Source organism: Balaenoptera ricei, chromosome 18, assembly GCF_028023285.1.
Source record: "Balaenoptera ricei isolate mBalRic1 chromosome 18, mBalRic1.hap2, whole genome shotgun sequence".
NCBI classification, from domain to species: domain Eukaryota; kingdom Metazoa; phylum Chordata; class Mammalia; order Artiodactyla; family Balaenopteridae; genus Balaenoptera; species Balaenoptera ricei.
Window position 1 is genome coordinate 25,278,955 of NC_082656.1, and position 24,741 is coordinate 25,303,695.

General features: G+C 37.2%; 1 protein-coding gene across 2 annotated transcripts in view; it reads left to right on the forward strand.

Annotated features, from left to right (window-relative positions):
• Window positions 1-24,741, forward strand: part of VWA8 (von Willebrand factor A domain containing 8) — a 360,366-nt gene that overhangs the window by 210,721 nt on the left and 124,904 nt on the right. For both annotated transcript variants that reach the window (XM_059902829.1, XM_059902830.1), the window contains exons 27-29: window positions 16,860-16,968; window positions 18,501-18,639; window positions 23,654-23,853. In XM_059902829.1, coding sequence (XP_059758812.1) covers window positions 16,860-16,968; window positions 18,501-18,639; window positions 23,654-23,853 — 448 coding nt within the window. The remainder of the gene's footprint in view (window positions 1-16,859; window positions 16,969-18,500; window positions 18,640-23,653; window positions 23,854-24,741) is intronic.

Consider the following 24,741-nt stretch of genomic DNA (forward strand, 5'->3'; position numbering starts at 1 on the left):
AATTTAAGTTTTAAGGAAGACAGATAAAATGATTTAACTTATTCATTACTGTCTCCAGTTCTAAACTGAAAAATTCTTGCCATGGCTTGTTCATTGTTGCCATGGCAAGTTAATTCCAGCTCTAGTACTTACTTAAGAGTGGAAGCAAAAGTACATTGAGCCTGGAAACAAGATGGTCATGCCTAAGACCAGGATGGAAAGAACTAGTTGTCCACCCACTGTGTATAGCTAAAAATAGACTTATAGCCCATGTGGGGGATGTGTGAGTTTTCCTTCAGGGTGGAGATAATAGTAGACTACGATTTGCACATTCAAAGCATTTTTTCCTCACCTGTAAATTGCAATGACTTGAGCAGCTCAAAAGTAGTGATGTTTTATTACCCTTTAGTGAAATCCACAGGCTCCATATGTTTTATTTCTATCGAATTATCAGCCTTGTACTTTGAGAGGGTAGCATGGTAAAGTGAACAAAGCAATGTCCTGGGAATTCAGCAGTTAGTCACATGTTCAACCTGTATGTCTGGGTCAGACATGAAGAAACAGATTTTACCCTGTTTGTAAAATTGAGAGCATTTTATTCTAGATAGCATAACCATATACCTTTTCACCTAATTAATACATTTTTTAGAATGAAAGGGCACTATTAATAATAACTCTGTAAAAAGAGATGTAAGATAAGACTGTCCTAGTGAGACCAGAATATATTTTCCTCTTTATAAGGTTAATAAGGTTCATTCCTATTCTGACATCCTTTGTATTTTAATATAATCTTAATTTTGTTTCATCTGCAAAAACAAAAACAAATTAAAAAGAAGTGATACTAACACTTTCTGTTTCCCCCCTAGAGTAGCACAGTTAATAGTAATCACATAGCCCTCCGAAGATTTAAAGTTGTCCTCATGCAGTCTTATGATTTGCTTTGACTTTTCCATACCTTTTGCTAAACCTTTTACTTCACTAGACCTTTTGCTACATCCGTTCTTTGAGGGTGCTCCTGCCCATCTCTGGAGATACTATGTTACTGAAGAAGATCCACATTGGATTTCTGTCCCTAAGGAAGACAGACCAAATGTTTTAATTGCTATTAATATCCTTTTGCCCTGAATGAAAAATTGTTGCTGTCAATTTTCTTGTTCTCTAATCCAGCCTTTATTCGATAGGAGCAAAATTACATTGAATCCAGAATAAGATGGTCACATTCACAGACAAGATAGGGATGGAGAAGTAGTTGACCATCCACTGCATATAAGTAAAAAGAGATGTAAGACAGATGTTGTAGAAGAGGGAAGTTTTCATGTGTCTTCTACAGCACCTTCCTCCTCAGCTGAAGTCAGAATATACTTTGGCTGTTTGGTGATGTCCCGTTAGTACTCTTTAGTGAAATTCCTAAGAGAGATCCTGTCACTTTCCCTTTTATTCTCCTAAATAGTGCAGTGATGCTACCTATCCCATAGGTCTCTGTACATTTTTTTAAAATTTATTTTAATTTATTTATTTTTGGCTGTGTTGGGTCTTCGTTTCTGTGCGAGGGCTTTCTCTAGTTGCGGCGAGCGGGGGCCACTCTTCATCGCGGTGCGCGGGCCTCTCACTATCGCGGCCTCTCTTGTTGCGGAGCACAGGCTCCAGACGCGCAGGCTCAGTAGTTGTGGCTCACGGGCGTAGTTGCTCCGCGGTATGTGGGATCTTCCCAGACCAGGGCTCGAACCCGTGTCCCCTGCATTGGCAGGCAGATTCTCAACCACTGCGCTACCAGGGAAGCCCTGCTTAGTTTATTCTTAAGCCAGTTTCTTTTTTTTTTTTTCCCCAAAGCATTTATTGCCTGTTTGTCACTGGCAAAGTACTACAATCTACCAAACATTTATTTGTGTAAGTCAAGTAGAATAAAAAATTTGAGGAAATTTAAAGGCTTTTATATGTAGGATTTCTCTATGATGCATATTTACTAAATGAAGAGTGATATCCCATTTATTTTTTAAATAAATTAGCAAAAAAAATTAAAACACTAATAATTCCACCATCCAGAGACAACCATTGTTTAATCCTTCTAGATCTTTTCCTAGGATTCTATGTGTTATTTCAACTGAGAAATATTTCTTTCTAGTTTTTCTTTTCTGAGTTTTTCTTCTTAATAGGAGAGACATGTCCCTGAAAGGAGATCCTTTTGTAAACACTTCATTCTCAATCTTCTTTGTTGAAAAGAAATATATCTATAATGGTTTAGATTCAAGTATGTATGACATTCCTCCCATTACCCCACTTTTTTCTCCTTCCCTCTTGTTAGTTGAGTTTTTAGACTTAAGATATTTATTCTAACGTAATGAACAGATCATAAAGCATATTTATTCTAACGTAATGAACAGATCATAAAGCATCTAAGGTGCTTTATGCCAGGCATTTCTCAGGCATTTCAACACAAAGTAAGGAATAAACACATTAATATCAACACTTTGTGTCTTTATGCATATGTTTCAATGTCATTATCCTTTACAGACTCATAGAAATGCTGTTGCTAGACAGACTGTACATCTAAAAATGACTGTTACATGTGACTGCTCTTTTAAAGTGTCCCATAGCTGGTGAAGAAGCCCTATCGAGTCTTGTAATTACTCCTCCAATGTCCTCTTGATATCTGTATTCTCTCTCTGCTTTCAAATGCTTTATTAAAATTTTTTTAACTTCATTCTTCCGGCAAAATAAGGTAACTTTATGTGGTCTAAGACCATATTAGCCAATATTTTTATTAAATTTCTCTAATAGGTTCGCATTTTAAATAATTTAAAAACACAGTGGTAGCTGTTGATAGTAGTTGTCTTTGGGAGAGGCTCTGGAAAGGGGAAAGGGGGCCTCACTTTCTATTCTAAAATGTGTATTAGTTTTTATATTTTATTTTTTAAATGTCCATAGACTCTCTGGGCCCTGGAATTTTTCATTCTGTTTTCTTATTTAAATAAAATTAAAATGTTAAAGTAAAGGTCTATTCTGAAATTGCTATTTTGTGGGACCTTTGCCTCCAGGACAGCAGAGCTTACGCCGCTCTGCAATGCCTACTCTAAGGGTGTAACATTGGCACCCTTACCAATGACAAATGAGAAATCAAGTTAACCGGACATTGCTATGGCAGTTCAATACAATATAAGTAAGTTTTATGCGTTGGTAGACATCAACATAAACGTATCAAGGGAGGGAAGACAACACATTTTTAAGGCAGCAAAAATTAAAATTTTGGTATTTATCAAATGCTTACTAAGGGTTCTAAGCACTTCACAAATACTAAGTCAATCTCTACAATTCTGTTTTTTCTATTGAGCAAGTAATTCCTTCCTATTTTATTATCTAGTAGGTGTAAGAGCGTGTGTGTGTATGTGTTACAGATGAAGAAACTGAGGCTCAAGAGACTCTAAGTAACTTAACAAATTATACAACTAATAAATGGCAGGATGGGAGATTCAAACACAGATCTGTCTGTTCCAGAGCCTTTTTGTTCACTCACCATGCAGTCTCCACATTCTTGCATGAGAAAAGCAATGTAATCAACACTGGATTGCAAGATTTTAAAGATAATGTTTCTAAAGAAACTTCAGAGTTGTTTTCCAAATTTCATTTCCTACCCTTTTGGGACATATATCATGCAAAATACACATTTAACTTTTATGTTAGTGACTAGGACCATCGTTTTAATCACAGTGTCCTTTAAATTAGTGCCATTTGTCATGGATTACAGAAGTAAATAAAAACATCTTTTTTATATGATGCAAGCAAATTTGCTTATATCTTTTCTCCTACAATAAGGATTTGATTTTTGAAAAATCAAAATAGGTGACATTCACAAATTCTTCAAAATGAGTAGAACGATTCTTTTCTTTTTTCAGTTTATTCTATATAGAATCCTTTACTTAGAACTACCATCCTCAAAATCACACTCATTATATAGTTAGCTTTGGCAGAATAATTATAAATCACTGTGCATTTCCTGTGCATCTGTGAGTTGCTTCTAAGTCATTACAAATTAGAGTTGGCCTCCATCGTGGGGCCAATAGCTCCTGTGTTCAAAGGTGGAATGGATTCCCCAGGGGAAAGGTAGGGTATACCTTCTTGTAGTCCGGGTTCAGACAGATCAGGACGAAGCTTGTTGGGGAGGTACTCAAGTGATTCAAACTTACAATACCGGATTAAATAGCTTTTAATGTCCTTCAGGCTCATAGATTCTATGGTTCACTGCCCCTAGATGAATTGGATAGCTGAACAAGCTGTCACTCTTCTCCCTTATATCAGCAACCATTCATTACTTTATCAGCCAGTCTCACAGCATGTTTTAACAGAACTCCCGATGAGGGTAGCTAAGGTCATGCTTTCCTGTTGTAAGAGGTGTTGATATTTCATTGCAGTGTGTGTTACATGATCATGTTTAGTATTGATCTTTCTCTTTAGAGTAGTGCCAGGTGTGCGCATTTGCAGACAGAATAGCTTCATCTATATTGAATGTGTCTTAAAAGGGTATCTGTCTAGAATCAGTTTTCTACATTAAGACTTATCCTGTGTAATTGGAACATCAACAGCAGCTGCTTCTTCTCTGACCAAGACCAACTACAGCGTCTTCCAAGTACCAGAGACATCAAAAACACCCCCAACCAGCACCTCCCTTAGGAGTAATTTCATAAGGTTTATCTTTCAATATAAGAATGATTATCAGTTTACTATTTATCCCATTAAATTAAAAGACTCACTTCTTAAAGTTTTGTGCTTCTCCTTCCATTTTCCAAACTATTATATGGTATAATTTTCTTTTTGAAGTCTAGTTTTTACAGATGGGTTCATTATATTGATCATGAAGTTCTAAGGTATGCAATTCCACTCTGCATCATGATTTGCTTGCACTTCGTGAAAGAGCTCTTAGTTTTCAAAAACAGTAAGATTTACGTAATGACACTATTATAAGCAGAAGGGTGGTATTGGGCTTTATAGTTTCACAGTCCTCGCCCTTTATTCTCTTGGTATATTATGAAGTAGCTTCACAGCCATTTTATTTGCTTTCAGCTCCTTTATGGGGATGCAGAGAAAAATTTTAAAAATATAACCAATCTACATAGAAATTGTCAGGATCTATGAATCTTCTTCCATACTCATCTTCAGCAGTCTCACAGAATTATCTTTGGTCCTTTAGGCATTTGTAAGTGATATCTGTCACCTGGCCGAATAGAAATCCCCAATCCCGACCAATAGGTAACTCTTCCAAATACACTTGCAAAGTAGATTGCATTGTTTGTTGAGAGTCATGTAGTCAGGATGCAGTGAGGAAGATCTGCCATGGTGGTTTGCAACTTGCCATCAAGATGAGAAGCAAGTAGGTGAAGATGTTGTCAGTTGTAACGTAACCAAGTATTCATTCATTTAACAAACACTATTGAACATTTATGTGGTAAACACTAAGTAGGGAGTTAGAAATATAAAGGTGAAGAAGGCTCAGTACCTGCCTTCAAGGAGGTCATAATAATTGGGGAAGCACTGAAGTAAAGAGTGACTTGTGTTCTGTGAGAGCCACACAAGAGCAAGCGAAGAGGTGGGGTTGCTGCCTTCTGCCCTGGGGGAGAGTAACCCAGCTGAATCTTTACAGGATGACTAGGCGTTCTCCAGGCAAATAAAGGAGAAGAAAGCGCTTCAAGCAGAGACAGTTTTAAGAGGGCATGGTGCCTTTTGGAAAATGCAAGTATTTTGGTGACTAAAACTAAAGATTAAGTGAGGGCATGCTATGTGGTGAGACTAAAAGGGAGAGAAGAGTCGGGGGAACCATAGAAGAATTTGAAGCCAGAAAGTAGCATGGTCTGATTCATAATTTAGGAAGACCCCTTTAAGTTTTCTAAAGATAAGAAACTGAAAGGCAGTGAAACTGAAGGCAGGAAGACCTACCTGCTGGGAAGCAACTGCAGTAATCCCGGTGATGAACAGTGAGAGTTTACATTGTGGCAGTGGGAATGAAAAAGAGGGACACCGGTGAGAGAGGTTTCCATAGCAGAATCGATGGATTCTGAGTGCCAGAGATACAAGTGAGTAAGATGTAAGCCTTACCTTCAATGAATTAACAAGCTTCGGAAAACATGTAAGCTCCCAACCTTATTACGCAATGTTATGTTCAAAGTGATACATTTGCAGTCAGGTTTCTCATCCTATGAGTCCTTTTTGTGGGAAATAACAGGACTCAAACAACTTTTGTTTGTTTGTTTGTTTTCTGGGAAAATTTCCAACTGGGAAAGTTTCAGTCCCAGTCATTATTGATGTGAATAATTAGAAAAGGAAAGAATTTAAGATTGGAAAATACTGAGATGTAGTTGGTAAAGCAGATGACAGAAAAAGAGAAGTTTTTGCAGTGAAATTTGAAGAGAGATGAGGGAAAGGAAACCCAAGCCCCAGAACTGTAGTTTCACAACTTCTATGAAGAAGAAGAAAGCCAGAGATGTGTGGAGCAAGGTGACAACATCTGCTTTAGCACGGAGTGACCCTGGACACCAGCACTGACACTGCACAGTGTCAAGCTGGATATTGGGGAGCAATTTGAGAAGTGTTAGCCAAGAATAACAAGTCTCCCTAAATCTTCTTCCATCCTATATCCAAATGAATCTTTATTTCTGTGACCACAGCAGGACCTTGGTGGCAGAGGTGCACAGTCTAAGTTATAAAGTGAAAACCATAATGTCTAAATGCAGAGCCAGCCAATGAAAGGAAAAGCACATGTACATACTCGCGTCCATATCATTTGCAGCAAAGCAAAATTTATTTACCAGAAACATGTGTGACTGTAGGGAAGGGAAATTCAGAAGTTTCTAGCAAACAAGGGAGGGTAGTTGGGGATAGTAGTACCCATTATTACTAATTTAAAGTGTTTAAAGTGGCATTTCTGTTTTCTCTATGTAGTGTGTTGACTTTTTATTTTAGTAAGTATAAATATTTACAAGGGATTTCATAGATTCACTTCTGACCATGCTCTCTAAAACTGTTATTCTCTATCAGGTCTTAAATTTGAAAATTGCAAATTCTACAGAACTCTATCTTAAGAGTTTCTAAGAGTTCCATATGTACAAATTTCCATGGAAACCCAGAAGAGCAAGAGATTCATTCTGCCCAGAAAGAAATATGGGAGAGGGATGCAAGGGGAAGTAACATTTGAATTGGGCCTTAAAAATGAGAAGGATTTCATCAAAGAGACAATAGCAGAAAGGAATTCTGGGCTGAAGTAATAACCTCATGGAAGCATGAAAATGCATAGCATGTTCAGGAACAGCAAGTAGCAATTTGAGGTAACTAAGGCATACATTAGCTGGAGAGTAAGAGGAAGGGGTAAGAACCAAAGGTGGAAATGTTTGTCAGGGTTATTCTATTAAAGGTTCCAGTAAACTCAGTTGGATAGTCCAACTTAATTTTTACCAACTTTTAATGAGTGAGGCCTGCTAAAATTGGAGTTGTTCTTTTTCTTCTCAAAGATGGTAGTAATTGGTGAAATTTTGAGTGTCGGTGGAACTACCCAGAAGGGTTCCATTATTCCCATGAAAATTAGTAGTTCTTGTGGTAAGGAAATGTTTTCAGAATTGTTGATAATAGGTATATCAACAACTTTTGCATAATGCCCCTAGAAAGATCCAAATCTTTTTCATGTGTTTCTTTCATACTCCAGAAATAGTATTGGCAAATGTTCAGAGAAGGCAGAAGTTTGCCACAACATACTATTTAAAACCCCAGCTCACCTCTATGGAACAATCTTAGACAAATCTCTTGTATGTCTTTCAGACTCTATAACTCAACTTTGGTGTCCATATGCACCGTGTTATGAAATGTATGCATACTTAAAAAAAACTTCTTTTTCCTTTCTGTAACTTGGCTAAGTGCTATAATTTGACCTGAGTCATAATTTTGAAAGTCACCTTTTTTTTTAGTTAAAAGTTTTTCTTCCAGATCTTTATTAATTCTTCCACAAGGGATTAAGAAACATCACAACATATGAATTGAAATACTTCATTGTTTTAAAAAACATATTCATGAGTGACATGATAAAAAGTAGTGCTATTTATAAGTCTTAAGTTCATCCACTTCCCCTTTAAAATAAAATCCAGACATCATTCCAGCTAGGACTTTAACAAACTTAAACAATACAAGTGACAGGATCTTAAAACTATGGAAAATGCCATTGTTGTTTCAATCAAATCGGGTATAACAACTTAAGTCTGGTTGGAGTTGAATGACAGATTTCAGTAATGGAATATAGGGCCTTTTGCTAACTGGTTAGTAGTTTAGAATTACCCCCAAATTAATGTTGAATATGTTTCAAATTCCAAAGCTTGTTCATACACTCGGTTATAATTCCCCTTCCCCCTAACTACTAACTTACTGAAGGGGAGAGAGTTAGTAACCGTCAAATTTTTCCACAACTTATTGGGAGGTCTTAGTAGTGGAAAATAAATGAGGGGCTTTGGTTTACCTCAACTGGCCAGCCTGGAGCCCACAGGAAGTCTAGAAACAACTCCCCGTGTTACCAAGGATCTGACAGAGTCAGTTTGATTGTGCAACACCAGAACACCCTGCGTATGTGACTTTCAGTTGCAATTGTTAACGCTAATAGCATCTTGTTATGTGGTTCTAGAATAGATTCTATATGGGGTACCTGAAGGTCTTTCCCATACTCTGCCAACCAAACTGCTAGTACTATTTTTAAATGGAACCAGGCAACCTGTAATTTCCATGACTGTTACTTAGAATGAGTTGGCAAGTTCAAAGCAGCTTTCATGAATATCCCTGGGGGTTGTCAGTAAAAATTGGAAGTCGAGTAAAGTTACTTTTTCCCAAATGGATAAAGGTTTTTGGTTTGGTTTTGTTTTTAACATCTGTATGATATTCTGTGGGATTACTAAAGGATATATTAGACATGTTTCTTAGGCTAGATTTCAACCTATCAACCAAGCATCATTTTTATTAAGCAATTCTCCACTTCTGATTAGATTTCCAGATGTGTAACTGTTTCTGTTGTCTTCAAAGAGCCAATTTAGGATGTATGTAGAGCTCCTTTAAAAAAAAAAAAAAAAAGCAATTTTGTCTATCAGGCACCTATTCTATTGATAGGTATAGATAATTTCATTCTGATTATTTATTTTAACTCCAGAGCACTAAGGTAATGTAAGATCTACCACTGGTACTTCGCTCCACTCACTTCAGTGATCATAAGAGACCTCCCCCAGCTGTAAGAAACCGGAACCTTACAGATTATCCCTTTCATCTCACAAAGGAAGAAATTAACACTCAGAGAAATTGTCTAACTTTCCCTTTCACAAATTTGCTAGTTAATAAAAGAACTAGCACTAGAACCTACTAAGTCTTCTACACTAGAGGGAAATTAGGTGTGTCTCCTTCCTTTGTTTTCTCCTCTATATTTAGAGACTTAATTCTCCTTTGGTGAACTGCTGAAAGCAATGAAGAATACTGTTCATCCTCTAAAAAAGGAGAGAGAGATTCCAGTCTATGAGATGTTTTCAAGATCTGCCCTTTTGACATGGAAATGTGTTTTTATTACATTTACGAGAGAACACAGTAATAGTAAATCCCCTGACTCACTGCCTCGTCCACCTCATTACCGGTAGAAACATGGAAATAAGTGGATGACCAATCAGGATAATTGTCCAAGTACTTAAAATGTATTTTAAATGACAGATACAAAAACACGTACGTACTTTTCAATGATTTATGACTTAGAAAAATTTCAATGTAACTTTCTTTTAAATTTCTTTCCTTCTGTGTTAAACATTAGCATTTCAAAGGACAAAAATCATATTCCACCAGAAACCGTGGTTTCGTATTCTTTTTTTTTGGTACAATTTAGCAAACCTTTTCTTAAATTTAATTTTATTTATTTTTTATACAGCAGGTTCTTATTAGTTATCTATTTTATTCATATTAGTGTATATATGTCAATCCCAATCTCCCAGTACATCCCACCGCCACCAGCCCACACCGCTTTCCCCCCTTTGGGGTCCATACGTTTGTTCTCTACATCTGTGTCTCTATTTCTGCCCTGCAAACCGGTTCATCTGTACCATTTTTCTAGATTCCATATATATGCATTAATATATGATATTTGTTTTTCTCCTTCTGACTTACTTCACTCTGTATGACAGTCTCTAGATCCATCCATGTCACTACAAATGACCCAATTTCATTCCTTTTCATGGCTGAGTAATATTCCATTGTATATGTGTACCACAACTTCTTTATCCATTTGTCTGTCAGTGGGCATTTAGGTTGCTTCCATGACCTGGCTATTGTACATAGTGCTGCAATGAACATTGGGGTGCATGTGTCTTCTTGAATTATGGTTTTCTCTGGGTATATGCCCAGTAGTGGGATTGCTGGGTCATATGGTAATTCTATTTTTAGTTTTTTAAGGAACCTCCATACTGTTCTCCATAGTGGCTATATCAATTTACATTCCCACCAACAGTGCAAGAGGGTTCCCTTTTCTCCACACCCTCTCCAGCATTTGTTGTTTGTAGATTTTCTGATGATGGCCATTCTGACTGGTGTGAGGTGATACCTCACTGTAGTTTTGATTTGCATTTCTCTAATAATTAGTGATGTTGAGCATCTTTTCATGTGCTTCTTGGCCATCTGTATGTCTTCTTTGGAGAAATGTCTGTTTAGGTCTTCTGCCCATTTTTGGATTGGGTTGTTTGCTTTTTTAATATTGAGCTGCATGAGCTGTTTACATATTTTGGAGATTAATCCTTTCCGTTGATTTGTTTGCAAACATTTTCTCCCATTCTGAGGGCTGTCTTTTGGTCTTGTTTGTAGTTTACTTTGCTTTGCGAAAGCTTTTAAGTTTCATTAGGTCCCATTTGTTTATTTTTGTTTTTATTTCCATGACTCTAGGAGGTGGATCAAAAAAGATCTTGCTGTGATTTATGTCAAAGAGTGTTCTTCCTATGTTTTCCTCTAGGAGTTTTATAGTGTCTGGACTTACATTTAGGTCTTTAATCCATTTTGAGTTTATTTTTGTGTATGGTGTTAGGGAGTGTTCTAATTTCATTCTTTTACATGTAGCTGTCCAGTTTTCCCAGCACCACTTATTGAAGAGACTGTCTTTTCTCCATTGTATATCCTTACCTCCTTTGTCATAGATTAGTTGACCATAGGTGCGTGGGTTTATCTCTGGGCTTTCTATCCTGTTCCATTGATCTATATTTCTGTTTTTGTGCCAGTACCATATTGTCTTGATTACTGTAGTTTTGTGGTATAGTCTGAAGTCAGGGAGTCTGATACCTCCAGCTCCGTTTTTTTCCCTCAAGACTGCTTTGGCTATTCGGGGTCTTTTGTGTCTCCATACAAATTTTAAGATTTTTTTTCCTAGTTCTGTAAAAAATGCCATTGGTAATTTGATGGGGATTGCATTGAATCTGTACATTGCTTTGGGTAGTATAGTCATTTTCACAATATTGATTCTTCCAATCCAAGAACATGGTATATCTCTCCATCAGTTGGTATCATCTTTAATTTCTTTCATCAGTGTATTATAGTTTTCTGCATACAGGTCTTTTGTCTCCCTAGGTAGGTTTATTCCCAGGTATTTTATTCTTTTTGTTGCAGTGGTAAATGGGAGTGTTTCCTTAATTTCTCTTTCAGATTTTTCATCATTAGTGTATAGGAATGCAAGAGATTTCTGTGCATTAATTTTGTATCCTGCAACTTTACCAAATTCATTGATTAGCTCTAGTAGCTTTCTGGTGGCATCTTTAGGATTCTCTATGTATAGTATCATGTCATCTGCAAACAGTGACAATTTTACTTCTTCTTTTCCAATTTGTATTCCTTTTATTTCTTTTTCTTCTCTGATTGCTGTGGCTAGGACTTCTGATTGCTGTGTTGAATAATAGTGGCGAGAGTGGACATCCTTGTCTTGTTCCTGGTCTTAGAGGAAATGCTTTCAGTTTTCCACCATTGAGAATGATGTTTGCTGTGGGTTTGTTGTATATGGCCTTTATTATGTTGAGGTAGGTTCCCTTTATGCCCACTTTCTAGAGAGTTTTTATCATAAATGGCTGTTGAATTTTGTCAAAAGCTTTTTTTGCATCTATTGAGATGATCATATGGTTTTTATTCTTCAATTTGTTTATATGGTGTGTCACATTGATTGATTTGCCTATATTGAAGAATCCTTTCATCCCTGGGATAAATCCCACTTGATCATGGTGTAGGATCCTTTTAATGTGTTGTTGGATTCTATTTGCTAGTATTTTGTTGAGGATTTTTGCATCTATATTCATCAGTGATATTGGTCTGTAATTTTCTTTTTTTGTGGTATCTTTGTCTGGTTTTGGTATCAGGGTGATGGTGGCCTCATAGAATGAGTTTGGAAGTGTTCCTTCCTCTGCAATTTTTTGGAAGAGTTTGAGAAGGATGGGTGTTAGCTCTTCTCTAAATGTTTGATAGAATTCACCTGTGAAGCTATCTGGTCCTGGACTTTTGTTTGTTGGAAGATTTTTAATCACAGTTTCAATTTCATTACTTGTGATTGGTCTGTTCATATTTTCTATTTCTTTCTGGTTCAGTCTTGGAAGGTTATACCTTTCTAAGAATTTGTCCATTTCTTCCAGGTTGTCCATTTTATTGTCATAGAGTTGCTTGTAGTAGTCTCTTTGGATGCTTTGTATTTCTGCGGTGTCTGTTGTAACTTCTCCTTTTTCATTTCTAATTTTATTGATTTGAGTACTCTCCCTCTTTTTCTTGATGAGTCTGGCTAAAGGTTTCTCAATTTTGTTTATCTTCTCAAAGAATCAGCTTTTAGTTTTATTGATCTTTGCTATTGTTTTCTTTGTTTCTATTTCATTTATTTCTGCTCCGATCTTTATGATTTCTTTCCTTCTGCTAACTTTGGGTTTTGTTTGTTCTTCTTTCTCTAGTTCTTTTAGGTGTAAGGTTAGATTGTTTATTTGGGAGTTTTCTTGTTTCTTGAGGTAGGCTTGTATAGCTATAAACTTCTCTCTTAGAACTGCTTTTGCTGCCTCCCATAGGTTTTGGATCGTCGTGTTTTCATGATCATTTGTCTCTAGGTATTTTTTGATTTCCTCTTTGATTTCTTCAGTGATCTCTTGGTTATTTAGTAACGTCTTGTTTAGCCTCCATGTGTTTGTGTTTTTTACATTTTTTTCCTGTAATTGATTTCTAATCTCATAGTGTTGTGGTCAGAAAAGATGCTCAATATGATTACACTTTTCTTAAATTTACTGAGGCTTGATTTGTGACCCAAGATGTGATCTAACCTGGAGAATGTTCCGTGCGCACTTGAGAAGAAAGTGTAATCTGCTGTTTTTGGATGGAATGTCCTATAAATATCAATTAAATCTATCTGGTCTCTTGTGTCATTTAAAGCTTGTGTTTCCTTATTAATTTTCTGTTTGGATGATCTGTCCATTGGTGTAAGTGAGGTGTTAAAGTCCCCTACTATTACTGTGTTACTGTCAACTTCCTCTTTTATAGCTGTTAGCAGTTGCCTTATGTATTGAGGTGCTCCTATGTTGGGTGCATATATATTTATAATTGTTATATTTTCTTCTTGGATTGATCCCTTGATCATTATGTAGTGTCCTTCCTTGTCTCTTGTAACATTCTTTATTTTAAAGTCTATTTTATCTGATATGAGTATTTTTACTCCAGCTTTCTTTGATTTCCATTTGCATGGAATATCTTTTTCCATCCCCTCACTTTCAGTCTGAATGTGTCCCTATATCTGAAGTGGGTCTCTTGTAGATAGCATATATATGGGTCTTGTTTTTGTATCCATTCAGCAAGTCTGTGTCTTTTGGTTGGAGCATTTAATTCATTCACGTTTAAGGTAATTATCGATATGTGTGTTCCTATTACCATTTTCTTAATTGTTTTGCGTTTGTTTTTGTAGGTCCTTATCTTCTCTTGTGTTTCCCACTTAGAGAAGTTCCTTTAGCATTTGTTGTAGAGCTGGTTTGGTGGTGATGAATTCTCTTAGCTTTTGCTTGTCTGTAAAGCTTTTGATTTCTCCATCGAATCTGAATGAGATCCTTGCTGGGTAGAGTAATCTTGGTTGTAGGTTCTTCCCTTTCATCACTTTAAGTATATCATACCACTCCCTTCTGACTTGTAGAGTTTCTGCTGAGAAATCAGCTGTTAACCTTATGGGAGTTCCCTTGTATGTTATTTGTCGTTTTTCCCTTGCTGCTTTCAATAATTTTTCTTTGTCTTTAATTTTTGCCAGTTTGATTACTATGTGTCTCGGCATGTTTCTCCTTGGGTTTATCCTGTATGGGACTCCCTGCACTTCCTGGACTTAGGTGGCTATTTCCTTTCCCATGTTAGGGAAGTTTTCGACTATAATCTCTTCAAATATTTTCTCTGGTCCTTTCTCTCTCTCTTCTCCTTCTGGGACCCCTATAATGTGAACGTTGTTGTGTTTAACGTTGTCCCAGAGGTCTCTTAGGCTGTTTTCATTTCTTTTCATTCTTTTTTCTTTATTCTGTTCCATGGCAGTGAATTCCACCATTCTGTCTTCCAGGTCACTTATCCATTCTTCTGCCTCAGTTATGCTGCTATTGATTCCTTCTAGTGTATTTTTCATTTCATCTCTGTATGTTTGTTCTTTAATTCTTCTAGATCTTTGTTAAACATTTCTTGCATCTTCTCGATCTTTACCTCCATTCTTTTTCCGAGGTCTTGGATCATCTTCACTATCATTATTCTGAATTCTTTTTCTAGAAGGTTGCCTATCTCCACTTCATTTAGTTGTTTTTCTCAGGGTTTATCTTGTTCCTTCATCTGGTACATAGCCCTCTGCCTTTTCATCTTGTCTGTCTTTCTGTGAATGTGGTTTTTGTTCCACAGGCTGCAGGATTGTAGTTCTTCTTGCTTCTGCTGTCTGCCCTCTGGTGGATTAGGCTATCTAAGAGGCTTATGCAAGTTTCCTGATGGGAGGAACTGGTGGTGGGTAGAGCTGGCTGTTGCTTTGGTGGGCAGAGCTCAGTAAAACTTTAATCCTCTTGTCTGCTGATGGGTGGGGCTGAGTTCCCTCCCTTTTGGTTGTTTGGCCTGAGGCAACCCAACACTGGAGCCTACCTGGGCTCTTTGGTGGGGCTAATGGTGGACTCTGGGAGGGCTCATGCCAAGGAGTACTTCCCAGAACTTCTGCTGCCTGTGTCCTTGTCCTCATGGTGAGACACAGACACCCCCTGCCTCTGCAGGAGACCCTCCAACACTAGCAGGTAGATCTGATTCAGTCTCCTGTGGGGTCACTGCTCCTTCCCCTGGGTCCCAATGCACACACTTCTTTGTGTGTGCCCTCCAAGAGTGGAGTCTCTGTTTCCCCCAGTCCTGTCGAAGTCCTGCAATCAAATCCCACTCGCCTTCAAAGTCTGATTCTCTAGGAATTCCTCCTCCCATTGCTGGAACCCCAGATTGGGAAGCCTGACATGGGGCCCAGAACCTTCACTCCAGTGGGTGGAGTTCTGTGGTATAAGTGTTCTCCAGTTTGTGTCACCCACCGAGCAGTTATGGGATTTGATTTTATTGTGATTGCGCCCCTCCTACCATCTCATTGTGGCTTCTCCTTTGTCTTTGGTTGTGGGGTATCTTTTTTGGTGAGTTCCAGTGTTTCCTGTCAATGATTGTTCAGCAGTTAGCTGTGATTCTGGTGTTCTCGCAAGAGGGAGTGAGAGCACATCCTTCTACTCCACCATCTTGAACCAATCTTCTCTGGTTTTGTATTCTATGCAAAAAATATCTAAGCCTTGCGTGGTCTTATTAAGTATATGGAGATATTTTGTCAGATTACTCTTTCACTGAAAATAAAATGATTTTCTAAATCTCAATATGTACCCTTTTAATGATCATCAAGCTCATTTCAAGCATACATTTCAATTTATAGCCACATGTACATGTCTTATTTTTAAAGAACTTTTAACTTTGAATCATTTTTGGCCTTCACTTAGCATGGAATAAGAAATTTATACTGAATTAAGTGACAAATTAATGGTTCCTTTTTTAAAGATTCAAAGAAAAGGTAGTATGATTGAAAAGTAAAGGCTTATTCTAAAAAATTTGTCTGTGGTTTTGTACTTTAGCATTACTATATTTGTTTCTGCAAGTTATTTTATTTAAATGTAACTTTAAATAAAATGGAATCTAAACACAGAATAATTCCATTAGAAGTCAGATAGTAGCTCCCTTGGTAGGGGTAATGACTGAAGTGGTCCATGGGAGTTTCTGAGTGTTGGTGATGCTTGGGTGCTGGACACACACGTGTGCTCAGGACTAAGTGGCACATTTATGTGAACGTTTCTGTAGGTATATTATATGGCAAGTCAAAGTAAAAAAAAAAAAAAATTAAAGTGCTAAAATAGACCCTATGAAACTTGCCCTGTACAACTTACAAGCATGTGACTGGTAGTACTGTGTACTATTTATTATTTGATTTCAAATTTAGGAGAATAGAATGAAAAAATTGATGGATTGCTCCATTGTTTTTCCTAAATCCTTCCTATACTGTAATAGGAATTTGATATTAAATTGCTAAGTATTTACCAATTCAGGGGAAAAATATGTAAACCCTAATTATATTTGCCATTAAGGTAAAAACAGACTAGGACCTTACCTTCTGAGTTTCTGAAATGTGAAATCTTTTTCTTTTCAAAGTATGTTTTAAACATCATATTAAAGACTATCTTTTAATAAAATTAAACATAACTCACTTCTAAGTAAAGCATTCTTCAAATTTGCTTGTGTGGTCGGTAATATATGGCTCATTATTTTTTCCTATGACTTGGAAACAGGAAGAAATGTTTATTCTTCAAATTAATCCTTGACAGGTTGCCTCTGCCAGAGCAGACCTTCATGGGCTATTGGACAATTGGTCAGTCAAGAAATGGAATGCAAAAACTATTGTGTCCAGCAGAAACTCATCATATAGACGTAAAGGTTGATATCATTATTCCTTCATTAGAATATTGAATGTTATCGATTTTTCTGTATCTTCCCTGGAGAAAATCCATTCAATCTCAGAAATGACTTGTTCTGATGTTATTTTAGAATAGATTAACTTCTGCTCTAATTCTTAAGCCAGTCGGGCCTCTGAGGGACTCAATGTAGGTAATGGCTAATGGCCAGTAGAATTCCTAAGAGCTATCCTGTATTTCAGGAAAGTCAGATAGGACAGTTACTCCATTATATTTGTTTTCGTGAAAAAGGGCAAAGGAGTATCAGTCACTAGTTGCAATAGAAACCCATCTAGGTTTGGCTGTGGGGAATTAGATGCTTATAAAATCATTAGAAAGGACAGGAGGAACAGAGTCAAGGGACCATTGCTGGACTTTTGGTTTCAAGATGAGTGTTTTTGCTTCTGCTACCACCCCTGTTGTTGGGAGCTGCACAGTAAGGCAGGATCAGTAAACTTTTCCTGTAAAGGGCCAGATAGTAAATATGTTAAGCATTGTGGCCATACAGATTCTGTCACAACTACTCAACTTTGCCATGGTAGCAAAAAAGCAGCCTCAGACAGTACATTAACAAATGAGTGAGACTGTGTTCTAGTAAAATTTTATTGACAAAAGCAGGGAGATGGCTCAGACTTGACCCGCCATAGTCAAGTTTGTCTTGACTAGGCCACAGTTTGTCAACCCTTGTAAGCAGAGCATAGAATCTGACTGCTCATATTTGTCAGAGCCTCCTTATCTGCTCTGACTGCAGGAAGATGGCCCCTGCCTCTCATCTGCCTTCCAAATCTCATGCAATTGCATTTAATTGGCAGAACTTAAATCACATCCAGTCTGGCCTCTGAGGGACTCAATGTAGGTAATGGCTAATGGCCAGTAGAATTCCTAAGAGCTATCCTGTATTTCAGGAAAGTCAGATAGGACGGTTACTCCATTATATTTGTTTTCATGAAGAAGGGCAAAGGAATATCAGTCACTAGTTGCAATAGGAGTATGAGGAATGTAGTTTTTAGTCTTCTAGCTCCTAAGATACAGACTAGATAGAAGGGGTGAGAGCGCCCATGGATGGCAAAATAGTAAATATCTGACCCAAACATAGTTGATTAATTAAGGACTGTAAGGGCATGCAAATCAATGTTCAAGAGTCAACTGTATTTAAAAAATTATTCTCCTAGTTTGGATAGCTCTGGGTCCCAGTACTTGAAGTTCAAAACTTGCTCTTGGCTTAGGAAAGAATGAAGGAATGAGAACTCCTATGGGATTTTACATCTGCTATATTTTGTGAGTAAAAAGAAAAGAAAGTGAGAAATTAAATAAGATAGCACATGTGAAAGCATTTATAAATGCAAGTATATGGTATTATGATTGTTATAAGTATCATGCTGGTCAGTAAAATGAGAAGAGGTATATCAAGATGTGGAATATTTGAATTGAAAATCTGTATTTTGGAAGAACTTTAGCTTTTCTACTTTTTGCTAACTACCCAAATGTCTTAACTCAGATAACTATTTTTTCTAGGGTCCAGCACTTATAAACATACAGGAGTATCCAATAGAAAGACATGAAGGAAGATCCCAAACCTTTACTGAAGAATGTGCCTCCTGGAAGTTACCATTGGATGAAATTAACTTAATCTGCGACATCGCTACATCACATGGTATGTCAGTTTATTCTTTTGATTTTTCCTTCCTGCACTGATTTTTTTTTTTTAAACATCTTTATTGAAGTATAATTGCCTTACAATGGTGTGTTAGCTTCTGCTTTATAACAAAGTGAATCAGTTATACATATACAATATGTTCCCATTTCTCTTCCCTCTTGCATCTCCCTCCCTCCCACCCTCCCCATCCCACCCCTCTAGGTGGTCACAAAGCACCGAGCTGATCTCCCTGTGCTATGCGGCTGCTTCCCACTAGCTATCTATTTTACATTTGGTAGTGTATATATGTCCATGACACTCTCTTACCCTGTCACATCTCACCCCACCCCCTCCCCATATCCTCAAGTCCATTCTCTAGTAGGTCTGTGTCTTTATTCCCGTCTTGCCACTAGGTTCTTCATGGCCTTTTTTTTTTTTTTTCCTTAGATTCCGTATATATGTGTTAGCATACTGTATTTGTTTTTCTCTTTCTGACTTACTTCACTCTGTATGACAGACTCTAACTCCATCCACCTCATTACAAATACCTCCATTTCATTTCTTTTTATGGCTGAGTAATATTCCATTGTATATATGTGCCACATCTTCTTTATCCATTCATCTGTCGATGGACATTTAGGTTGCTTCCATGTCCTGGCTATTGTAAATAGAGCTGCAATGAACATTTTGGTACATGACTCTTTTTGACCTATGGTTTTCTCAGGGTATATGCCCAGTAGTGGGATTGCTGGGTCGTATGGTAGTTCTATTTGTAGTTTTTTAAGGAACCTCCATACTGTTCTCCATAGTGGCTGTATCAATTTACATTCCCACCAACAGTGCAAGAGTGTTCCCTTTCCTCCACACCCTCTCCAGCATTTATTGTTTCTAGATTTTTTGATGATGGCCATTCTGACCGGTGTGAGATGATATCTCATTGTAGTTTTGATTTGCATTTCTCTAATGATTAATGATGTTGAGCATTCTTTCATGTGTCTGTAGGCCATCTGTATATCTTCTTTGGAGAAATGTCTATTTAGGTCTTCTGCCCATTTTTGGATTGGGTTGTTCGTTTTTTTGTTATTGAGCTGCATGAGCTGCTTGTAAATCTTGGAGATTAATCCTTTGTCAGTTGCTTCATTTGCAAATATTTTCTCCCATTCTGATGGTTGTCTTTTGGTCTTGTTTATGGTTTCCTTTGCTGTGCAAAAGCTTTTAAGTTTCATTAGGTCCCATTTGTTTATTTGTGTTCTTATTTCCATTTCTCTGGGAGCTGGGTCAAAAAGAATCTTGCTGTGATGTATGTCATAGAGTGTTCTGCCTATGTTTTCCTCTAAGAGTTTGATAGTGTCTGCCCTTACACTTAGGTCTTTAATCCATTTTGAGTTTATTTTTGTGCATGGTGTCAGGGAGTGTTCTAATTTCATACTTTTACATGTACCTGTCCAATTTTCCCAGCACCACTTATTGAAGAGGCTGTCTTTTCTCCACTGTATATGCTTGCCTCCTTTATCAAAGATAAGGTGACCATATGTGTGTGGGTTTATCTCTGGGCTTTCTATCCTGTTCCATTGATCTATATTTCTGTTTTTGTGCCAGTACCAAACTGTCTTGATTACTGAAGCTTTGTAATATAGTCTGAAGTCAGGGAGCCTGATTCCCCCAGCTCCATTTTTCGTTCTCAAGATTGCTTTGGCTATTCGGGGTCTTTTGTGTTTCCATACAAATTGTGAAATTTTTTGTTCTAGTTCTGTGAAAAATGCCAGTGGTAGTTTGATAGGGATTGCATTGAATCTGTAGATTGCTTTGGGTAGTAGAGTCATTTTCACAATGTTGATTCTTCCAATCCAGGAACATGGTATATCTTTCCATCTATTTGTATCATCTTTAATTTCTTTCATGAGTGTCTTATAATTGTCTGCATGCAGGTCTTTTTTCTCCTTAGGTAGGTTTATTCCTAGATATTTTATTCTTTTTGTTGCAATGGTAAACGGGAGTGTTTTCTTAATTTCACTTTCAGATTTTTCGTCATTAGTGTATAGAAATGCAAGAGATTTCTGTGCATTAATTTTGTATCCTGCTACTTTACCAAATTCATTGATTAGCTCTAGGAGTTTTCTGGTAGCATCTTTAGGATTCTCTATGTATAGTATCATGTCATCTGCAAATAGTGACAGCTTTACTTCTTCTTTTCCGATTTGGATTCCTTTTATTTCTTTGTCTTCTCTGATTGCTGTGACTAACACTTCCAAAACTATGTTGAATAATAGTGGTGAGAGTGGGCAACCTTGTCTTGTTCCTGATCTTAGTGGAAATGGTTTCAGTTTTTCACCATTGAGGACAATGTTGGCTGTGGGTTTGTCATATATGGCCTTTATTATGTTGAGGAAAGTTCCCTCTATGCCTACTTTCTGCAGGGCTTTTATGATAAATGGGTGTTGAATTTTGTCGAAAGCTTTCTCTGCATCTATTGAGATGATCATATGGTTTTTCTCCTTCAATTTGTTAATATGTCTGCACTGATTTTTTTAAAAGCAGGATCAAAATAATCTCTAGACATCAAGAAGTCTATGATAGACTCAGTAACTGTGTCATTCTTGGATTGAATGGCAATTATATGTAATTTAGAACTAATTTCCTATGACAACCTAACAAAATACTATTGTGAAATCCACATAAGCACTGCTGAGTTTATATGCATGTGTCTGCTTCTCATTACAATTGTAGCACAAAGTTAAACACACCCAGGCGTGTGCTAAAAATAGAAGAGGGAAAGAAAAAGGAAAAACATTGGATTTTTTTGGCTCGGATTCCAGTTTGGTGATTGCATGAACCCTGAAAGCAGGGCTGGAGGATTTGCAGTCAGTAAACCTCTCGTTGTAAAGAATGGCAAATAAAGGATGTGAATTTTTGGCATCTACGTCTCTGGACTGTTGCCATTACCTACTGATTCATGCCGTGTGCCCTGGGTACTTTCTGGCAGAAGTTTTCAATTGATGGCAGTTGCTAAGGTGATATAAACAGAAGTGATGGCAGGGGAAAGGGAGAAATTCTCTAACTTGTCTACAATGGAGGTTATTCAGGCAAAAATTCAGAAGCAAGTTTTTGTTCATGTAAGTTCTGTGGATGTTTTCTCCAACATCAGCTATGTTAAGTAAAAATATGTGCTTTTCAAATGTACAGGGTTTTTGTTGGTAACAGACTGGTGTTCCTATTAAGATATTTTACATTCACTAGTAGAGAATAAGTATGAATCTTACGGATAAAATTTGAACTTTGCCCTGGTCTCATATTTAGAGATTGTAAGTAAGTATGCTGTGATCCTCTGCCCCATGCCAGTGACAGGTGACATTAAACCTTGTCACAGTCTCACAATTCTCCACACAGCATTCCAGGCAGCCGCTGTGAGCCAGTCAGAACTGGTCCTTAAAAACGAAACTCATTTTCTGTCCCTCACATAATTTAACCCTCTGTTTTAGTATTGTCCACATTTGCAAGCTAGGTTTTTGTGTTGTTTTTTATTTCTTTGTTTTTTTACCTATTCTGTATTGGTGACAGAAAAGAACATTTTCTTGGGTTAGCATCAGGGTTAAATATACATATATATATATGTGTATATATATATATATATATATATATATATTTGAGCCAAAGACCAAACAGCACTTAATGCCTGCAATAAGAGAGAACAATTGTAAGTTCATGAAGTACATTTCTATTTATTTTTTTTTTTTTACATTTCTATTAATACTGTTATTATATTCCCTGGTCCCTATACTATGTACAAAGGTGCTCAATAAATGTTGAATTGAACTTATTTGTGCTGAGAGTAGAAGCATTAAAAAGATTCTTAAATTATAAGTTGTGTGATTCTATCTGATGTTTAGAACTGTAGCGCACGCACACACACACACACACACACACACAGTTCACATTGTCTCCTAAATAATGTCTTCTTCTGCCCTTCCATTGATTTGTGTTTCTTATCAATGTTAGCTTATTTAAATTTACCATATCTTTATATATGTTTAAGTTTTCTATATCTTTATATATATTTGGTCTTTATGTGTAGACATGACATATACATGCACACACACATACACTATATTTTTTTTCCAGAGTTTCATATCTTGTGTCTTAGTTTTGGGTTCAGAAAATATGACCACTGTAAATAGATACCTGGATAATGAGTGATGTTAATAGCGTTTATTATACAGAAGCAGCTTAATCCCTTGCTTCAAGGTTCCCAGAAATAGAGATTATGGGAAACATAGTCCAAAGCCTGGCTTCTCTAAGGGAAGCCCTCAAACCAACAGCAGTGACATCTCCTGGGAGCTTGTTGGAAAGGCAGAGTCTGAAACCCCACCTCAGACCCACTGAATCAGAATCTGCCTTTTCATTAGATCCCCAGGTGATGCATATGCACTTGAAAGTTGAAGAAGCACTGAAATAGAATTCAAAAAAATGGACCTAGTCAAGTACTAGTTTGAAAAGACAGAGATTTTGTAATAATAAATACACAAATATGAAAAAAGATAATTTAGAAAATAAGATCCATAGAGCTAAGAACAAAAAATGGGATTACTTATTTACTAGAAAAGCCTAAAGATCTTGTAACTAGCTGGGAAATGCCGGATTAGCAGATAGAAGATGTTGACCAGCTGTTGTCCATCTGAGCCAACAATAAAATAAAAGGAAACAGACTTTTATTGAGTCATAAAATACTTTCATACAAGGAAGAATTTCCTGACATTGAGGAGTGTTAAATATTTAATGGTGTTAGCATGAGATGTTATAGAATTCTTTGGGGACCAGATACTTACTTCCAGGAATAGGTAGGTGTGGCCCAATGTACAGTTACAGCAGGTGCGAAATTGCTTCTCAAAGTGCTCTTCAACCTAATCAATCCATTTGCAGATCATCTGCTGAGTTCTGATTGTGTGCTGTCTCACGATTCAGTTTTCACTGGACCATTTGACCAGTCAGAAAATCTATTGCAGACCATGGAATTAACACTTTTTTGTCATTTCAGAAAATGAGGAAAATACTCTCTATGTAGTTGCATGCAATCCCGTTTCCTTATACTTTATGAATATGACTGGGAAAAGCGGCTACTTTGTGGACCTTTTTGACATCTTCCCAAGAACGGCCAGTGGAGTCTGGCACCCATTTGTGACAGTGGCACCGCTGGGAAATCCCCTCAAGGGTCAAGTGATTCTCCATGAGCAGCAGGTAATGACATGGTCTAGTTATGCCCAGGGTAACTGATGCAAAGGAGAAGGCAAGAGTGTTTTTCAACCTATAACTAAAAATTTGTGCTTTCATAAAGATTGACTAAAAATATGTGCTTTCATAAAGATTGAGGACAGGGGCTGAAGGACGGGGTCAGGAGTTGTATTTTATCAGTACCACAAGGCAGGCTAATATCTTCCTCTCTGAAGAGACTTCTCAACCTCAGCACTAATGACATTTGAGGCTAGATAATTCTTTGTTGTGAAGCTTACATTCTCTTTGGGGAGACAGACAACAAACAAGTAAGCCAACAAATAAATACCAATTTCAAGTAGTGATAAGTGCTGTATAAAAATAAGGTAAGGTCCTAAGGAATGATGGGGGTAGGGTAGGAGGAGATGAAAGGGTAAACAGTACTCAAAAGAGTGCTCAGATATTTCCCCTTAGGAGATGACATTTTACCTGAAACCTGAATGGCATTCTTTATGTGGAGATAGCCATGTAAATATACTGAATGGAATTATCTTAGTCTGTTTGGGCTGCTGTAACACAAGTACCATAGACTAGGTAGCTTATGAACAGAAGAAATTTATTTCTCACAGTTCTGCAGCCTGGGAAGTCCAAGATCAAGGCGCTTGCATATTCAGCATCTGGTGAGAACCCACCTCCTAGACAGCTGTCTTTTCATGGTAGCCTCACATGGCAGTAGGAACAGGGATCTCTTTCGTGTCTCTTTTATAAGGGCACTAATCCCATTCATGAAGACTCCACCTTCATGACCTAATCATCTCCATAGGCCCCACTTCCTAATACACTGGGGCTTAGGACTTCAGCCTACAGATTTTGGGAGGACATCAGGCCATTGCAGGAATACACTGAGATTCTTTA